The following is a 7,103-nucleotide window of genomic DNA, read 5'->3' as shown; positions in this document are numbered from 1 at the left end:
GATTCCCATTGTGGGAACTACTGCAAATAGTGTTGCCTTCAGGGAATGTTGTCAGAAAGGGTCAAATAACAACATCTTTTTCTTGAACATTAAAAGTGGAAAAGCATGTTTTTCTAGTCTTAGTCTCCTAATTAAATAGTACTACTTTATTAGGCTAAATATTGTTGGATAATATTAGTAATAATAATAAATATACAATTAAAAAGTATTAGTTTTATTAAATATTGTTTGACGATGACGATGAGGATAAAAATAATAGGCCTAATAATAAATAAAATGGTATTAGCTAATATTGTTTGATAATAATAATAATTTTAAAATAAATCGAATTGTTTTATTATTATTATTATTATTTCATTACCATTGATTCAGTATAACTGTATTGTTATTGAGTGTCACGGTGGGTGATTGCCCTCATCTTCATCATAATCACCATCTAATGTTGGTACTGTTGACTTTGCTGAAGGTTATTATAGATAACTGTCATAGCCCCATCGCGCTGATCCCGAGTCAGTGCGCCGCAGCGGCATTTCTCCTGCACATCCGGGTGTCGGCTCGACAGCGCAGACTCGTCGCGGTGATTGCAGCGCTCTGCGTTTCCGCGTTAGCAGTGGGGGAACCAGCCGAGGGGAGGGAACGGAACACAGCGAGATTGGCCAAATCTAACTGGATTACGCTGTCTGTGTCGCGATTAAAATGAAAAAGAAGTGACATTTTGATCCTCCGGCCTCGTTTAGGAAATGAGCATGGGATTATGACATTCGCTCGGGCACGAGACGGGATGACAACACTGCCTGACATGTGAGACATCAGGACGAATACAACTACAGTGCGCTTGTGTGGCTGTCTCCGCCACCTTCTGTTTATGCACATTTTGCATTCGTTTTGCATTTGCTGGAGGTAATATGAAGAAGTTTAATATCAGGAAGGTGTTGGACGGCTTGACTGCGGCGTCCTCTTCCTCCTCCGCCGCTGCCGCCGCGTCCCTTCAGTCGGGAAACAGGGAGAATGACATGATTCAGGAGACCCTGCAGTCAGAGCATTTCCAGCTCTGCAAGGTGGGATTAGTTACTGTGATCTCATTCAGGGGGGGTGAGTGTGGATGTGAGTGGCGCCAACTCGCCTCAATATTCTAATCATATTTTAATTCGCATATAAGAGCAGCTCGCCAGCGATCGATGGTTTTCAACTCAGTCGGTTAAATCACCCCATACTCGTTTTTAACAGTCACCGACTGGAATAATCATCCACAGGTCGGTTCATCGAGATAAATCACGTCCGAATTGACAGTTGACTGATCGGTGGGGGTTATTTTAAGACGAATTCATTTACTCTTCAATCACTTTTGGAACAGAGAAACTGATTAGTTAGTATGAGGTAAAATGAGTCATTTTGAATGACGGACTAATTTCTGTCATACCGGAAGGCGTGTCAGAAATACTTGTGTTTAATATCTTGTCTAGCAATTTAATTCGGATTTTAAAACAGAATGGCCGCTTTACTAGTGTGAATGGATGGTTTACGTTCTAGTTCGCTGCCTGTTGAAAATTGTAGTAGCCAAACTAATAATACAAATAAAGTAGTATTTAAATATTATAAATTATTAATTAAAAAAAAAATATATTGTTTGATAACATAATAATAAATTAAATAAATTAATTTTTTTAAAGGTGCTATATGTAATATTTTTGCAGTAAAATATCAAAAAACCACTAGGCCAGTGTTATATATTTTGTTCACTAACAACATGTTTAATGTTAGTGTTAATGTATAAATGTTTCCAACTATTTGTAAATTGTGAGAAAATTGCAATTTTAACCAAGGCTCCAGGATGTGTGAGGAGTCGGCTGTCAATTGTGTCATACCATTTTATTTTTTAGAAACCATGGAAACACCAAAGACTCTTTAATATTTACATGTTTTAATAGACAAGGGAACAACTGTTTTGATATATTTATAGACAGAAAACTAATTATTGTTATATCCGGTTGTTAAGTCTGACGTCACGCGGCAGCGCTTCCAGGTCCAAACGCTCTATCTCATACCACAAGAAAACAACAAATGGTGCTGATATACATACACGATGTGGTGTAATACTACAAAAAATATATAATTATAACCTTTATCTCCATACCAAAATTCCAGATGGCCAGACAATGATTCATCTTTTATAAATCGTTAAAATATTAATATCTGTGACGCTGTGAGCACGGAGACTGTTGTGTAGACTGTAAGTATTTAAAATGTTTAAATTTTTAAAATGATTTATGTTTAATATGAATAAATAGCGCTCATAAACGGCCGTCGATGGCATTCTCAAGTGAAACGAGTTGAGGCTTGGACCCGGAAACGGCGTTCCTTACGTCACGACTTAACAAGCGGATAGCTCAACACGTTTAATCTTATTGTTTAAATCTAATTTTCTTGATTTTTTGCGAGTACCATGCTTTACCATGCCTCCGAGAAAAACACTATTTTGTCAAGTAGCTAACATAGCATAATCAGATGCAGCTTTATTTTTATTAACAGTAATACATAATTTTCTCCATCATACAATACGTTTTAAAATTAATCGCATGCCATTTGTCAACACAAGCCATCCAGCATTTAATATGATATTCTAAAATCGATCTATCTTACTGCAGTGTGTCTCCAACAAGTGTCTCACAGCAGTCGCCGAGCGAATGCACAGAGTAACATTGTAACATTTTCAACACACTCAAATGTTAACAGAGCTGTGTTACCTCATACTCATGACCGGAATAGCGGCAGCAACGCCGGTGACTGTGTCATAATAAACGTTCCACTGCTCGCTCCTGCTCTGCTTCATACTACAGTAACATTAATAATCACATCCATGAACATGATTTCTTCCCGAGTCCTATCCTGATTCTTTTCTTATCCACCGTTCGTTGAGGTGAAGACCACATGTCTCAAGATTCCGCTCTCAAACGTGGCGTCATGAAGCTACGCCTTTGTTTTGAATATGCCTCTAGCGACCTCTAGCGGACAGAAAATTTTACATATTGCACCTTTAAATATTGTTTGATATTATTATTATTATTACAATGATTAATAGTAACAATAATAATAAAAATACTAAATTTTAAATAATACTTGATACCATTTATTTATTGATATTGATTCAATATTCAAGATTTGTTACTGTGAAAAGTCATCACGATGAGTGATAGTGGATCTTCATCATAATCATCCTATAATGATGGTACTGTTGATTTTCTGAAGGTTATTATGAAACAAGGGAAGCTGATTCAAGTAGATTCAAGGTAGAATGATGGACTAATTTCTGTCATACTCGTCTGTCAAGAAATAGCCTACCTCTCTTGTCTGTTTTAGAACACCTCCTTTACTAGTGTGAATGGATGCTGGTTGTTAAAAAACTTAGCTTAAGGGTTCATCCCTGAGATAAGTCCATTTAAAGTGACCACACTTTAGGGTGACCATACTTTGGAAAAACGGGGGACATTTTCTTGTTCAGTAGTCAAAATATTTAAATGTTTTTTGTTCCATTTACTATTATTTTACTATTAAAATTTTTATGATGTTTGTGGGTCAGACTGACCCTAACTGGCTTTATTACAATTCACTAAAAATCACACTATGAAAAATAGTCAGTGGTAGCTATTGCAAATAGGAAACTGGTTAAAACAGTATTGGGTCATTCTGTATCAACTCAACAGGGACCTCTGGGTCAAAATGACCTAAAATTACAATAGGACTATTAAGATACCACTTAAGATACCTCCTCTCTACAAAATAGTGGATTACTCAGTAAATATACATTCATGGCATTTAATATTTTGGCTTTTATCACTATTTATGTATGTCTTTCTTCAGAAAAAATGTTAACAAAATCAAAAATTTGAGCCGGAGAAGTTTCTGAAATGAGTTTCTGAATTGATTTGACACAGAATAACCCTATTATAATAGAATTATGACTTTACAAAAACACATAATAATGTAGTAAATATGATAACTAAAACTATTTAACAAAGATATATATTTTATAACATTTTCTAATTATATTATAGTATTTTCATTTTCATAAACTGTAAATATACTTTATATGACAACTTTTTAACTCTTCAAATGTTGTGTACGCATTTGCGAATTGCAGCGTTGACTGTTTAAAATTGTGTGCAAAAGTATCCCGCTCCCTGTTCAAACCCTGTTATATAGTACACACAAACAGTATTACTTTAACATTAGTTAACACGTCACTACTTTGAAACTGATAATGGTGGAAAAGTTCTTATCGCTAATAAAAAGAAAGGCCTTGCTGACTTTCAATGATTTGTGTTTTGAATTGGAATGAATTATTATTCCTTGTTTGTATTCCTCAACTTGGCTTATTGATATATTGTTCCCTTTTGTTTTTCTTTGATCAATCTACCTCATGTATATTGACATACTCAAAGTATCTCATGATGAGTATGCACCGACCTCAGGATGTTTATACAAATGTACTGTTTAATTAATATCGTCTTTTCTTTGTTCAAGTCTTTAAGAGATTATTTTGCTATGAATGTTTGACATGGAATGATGTTATCTGCCCTGCATATTTTCCAAAGGAAAAATTAAAATATGAAAATTATTGTTATTTACTGACCTTCATGTAGTATTTCCAATGGAACACCATGTTTTTCCATGTAATAACGTCTGTAAATCTCATTAAAAGCATGGTAAAAGCCCTTCATATTCTAGTCTTCTGAGGCTGTGTGAGGGACAGATTGTAATATAGGATATTTCCTGAAAATATCAGCTTTCAAATTTTATATCCTTTGAATTGGTGCATTGTGTTTGGTCACACGGAAGATTATCAGCAAATAACAACTTACATTTCTGTCAGTTTCTCTTTAAAGTGGCTTCAGAAGAATTCAAATATAGTGCACTTGATAGACGTTGACAGGTTTAGATGCAAGAACTTTCATTTTTGTGTGAACTATTCCTTTAAGAACACCATTGTCATGTTTGTAGTTTAATGCAAATCCTGTTCTGCTTCACAGACACTGCGACATGGCTTTCCCTATCAACCCTCTTCCATGGCTTTTGACCCAGTACAGAAAATTCTGGCTATTGGCACACAGAGCGGAGCCCTAAGACTGTATCCTTTTTTTATGAAGAGCTGGCAACCTAGCTAGCCTAACTTACTTAGGAAAAATAAGTGTCAAATGTGGATGTGTTGTTTGTCCTCCCACCCTTCTGTGTTGGAAGTATTGTTGCACATAGTAATTGACTTGTTCAAAGCATGTGCAGCTCTTTTTTTCCTAACCTCCACACAAACATTTGATTATGTAAGTTGCAAAATACAAGTAACAACATCCTCTGGCAAATCCGCTTCTAAGAGCCTTTCTGTTCCCCCAGGAGATATGAATATTTACCCTAGAGAACCATCATTGGAGCTACAGGCTCAACACAACTAAAGGAAAACTAAAGGAAAAACACCCAAGCTTGTGGGAAAATTGGCATGAAGATGATTAAAACATGCCTAGAAATCAACATGCTTAGTATTATTGATTGATTGACTGATTTGATGTGAAGGCAGGAATATGACATTAAGGCAATATGATATTTATAATATGATAATGATATTTTATTTGGGTAAAACGCCCTTAACTGTAGTAAATCCATGTAGCTTGTTGCTTTTATAATGTTAACAAAGGAGTTTCACACTTTAATATTCAGACAAGTAGGCAGAGTTATTGACCACCAATGGTGAAATTCTCAGATATGAAATGGCCTGGCCGATGCATGGAGTACCTCCATTGCTTGACTAAAATGCAAAATAAATATATAAACATTGAGCGTTTCAAAAGTGGTGCTTCATATGCTCAGTCATCAGTGAGAAGGTCAGTTGATTCCAGGCGGTAAAAATCAAAGGAGCCCGTTTCTCACAGAGTCATGTATACGAGCAGCCTCATTTCAGAGGCACATTTCCTAGAAGCAGGGTCTTTATTCCTAGAGGAGCTGCGCTCATTAATGATATCCACTGTGGCATGAGCAGCTCTGTTGCCATATGTTGCAGAGCTCGTCTCATCATTGGTGCTGCCGACTATCTGCCAGAATGCCACCTTGCACGTGCTGGAAACATCGCCGGTCCTGCTGGGCACGTCTGTTAGAGCCACACACACTCAGCCAAGCTGCTCCAGCTTATTTAGTCCAATTTAGTGTTTTCACCTTCAGATATATACCACACCATTATTTCTGTCAAAGGAAACATGGCTATAGCTGGGTGGTGTATACTGTGCAACGGAAGACGTTTGTTAACTGGTTGAGATTCTGTACCACTCTTGTGGCTTAAAGGGATAGTTCACCCAAAAATGAAAATTTGATGTTTTTCTGCTTACCCCCAGGGCATCCAAGACATAGGTGACTTCAGTAGAACACAAATGATGATTTTTAACTCCAACCGTTGCGGTCTGTCAGTCGTATAATGCATGTCAATGGGAACTTCGTCTATAAGAGTAAAAAAAAAAACATGCACAGACAAATCCAAATTAAACCCTGCGGCTCGTGACGACACATTGATGTCCTAAGACATGAAACGATCGGTTTGTGTGAGAAACCGAACAGTATTTATATCATTTTTTACCTCTAATACACCACTATGTCCAACTGCCTTGAGCATCCGGTGTGTGACGTCTGAAAACGCGCTCTGATGACGGAAGTGATCTCTCGCGCTTATACTTCAATGAATGCGAGACATCACTTCTGTTGTCAGAGCGCGATCAGACCTCACTAACCGGATGCTCAAGGCAGTTGGACATAGTGGTGTATTAGAGGTAAAAAATGATATAAATACTCTTCGGTTTCTCGCACAAACCGATCGTTTCGTTTAATTTGGATTTGTCTGTGCATGTTTTTTTTTTTTACTCTTGTAGACGAAGTTCCCATTGTCATGCATTATACGGCTGACAGGTTGCAACGGTTGGAGTTAAAAATCATCATTTGTGTTCTACTGAAGAAACAAAGTCACCTACATCTTGGATGCCCTGGGGGTAAGCAGATAAACATCAAATTTTCATTTTTGGGTGAACTATCCCTTTAATATCTATTTTAGTGTACATCTTATGTTCTGTAAT

At 36.7% G+C, this 7,103-nt stretch overlaps 1 protein-coding gene across 5 annotated transcripts in view; it reads left to right on the top strand.

The window, feature by feature from the left end:
- Window positions 1-519: 519 nt before the first annotated feature.
- Window positions 520-7,103, top strand: part of stxbp5b (syntaxin binding protein 5b (tomosyn)) — a 79,541-nt gene continuing 72,957 nt past the window's right edge. For 3 of the 5 annotated variants that reach the window (XM_048190492.1, XM_048190489.1, XM_048190490.1), the window contains exons 1-2: window positions 521-1,058; window positions 5,028-5,125. In XM_048190492.1, the coding sequence (XP_048046449.1) occupies window positions 906-1,058; window positions 5,028-5,125 (251 nt within the window). In that variant the 5' untranslated portion in view covers window positions 521-905. Of the gene's footprint in view, window positions 1,059-5,027; window positions 5,126-7,103 lie in introns of all 5 variants that reach the window. The other 2 variants (XM_048190488.1, XM_048190493.1) reach the window with 2 other exon arrangements.

The sequence above is a fragment of the Megalobrama amblycephala genome, linkage group LG5, assembly GCF_018812025.1.
Source record: "Megalobrama amblycephala isolate DHTTF-2021 linkage group LG5, ASM1881202v1, whole genome shotgun sequence".
Classification (NCBI taxonomy): Eukaryota; Metazoa; Chordata; class Actinopteri; order Cypriniformes; family Xenocyprididae; genus Megalobrama; species Megalobrama amblycephala.
The sequence above is the reverse complement of the archived record's forward strand: the minus strand, read 5'-3'. Positions and strand labels throughout refer to the sequence as shown.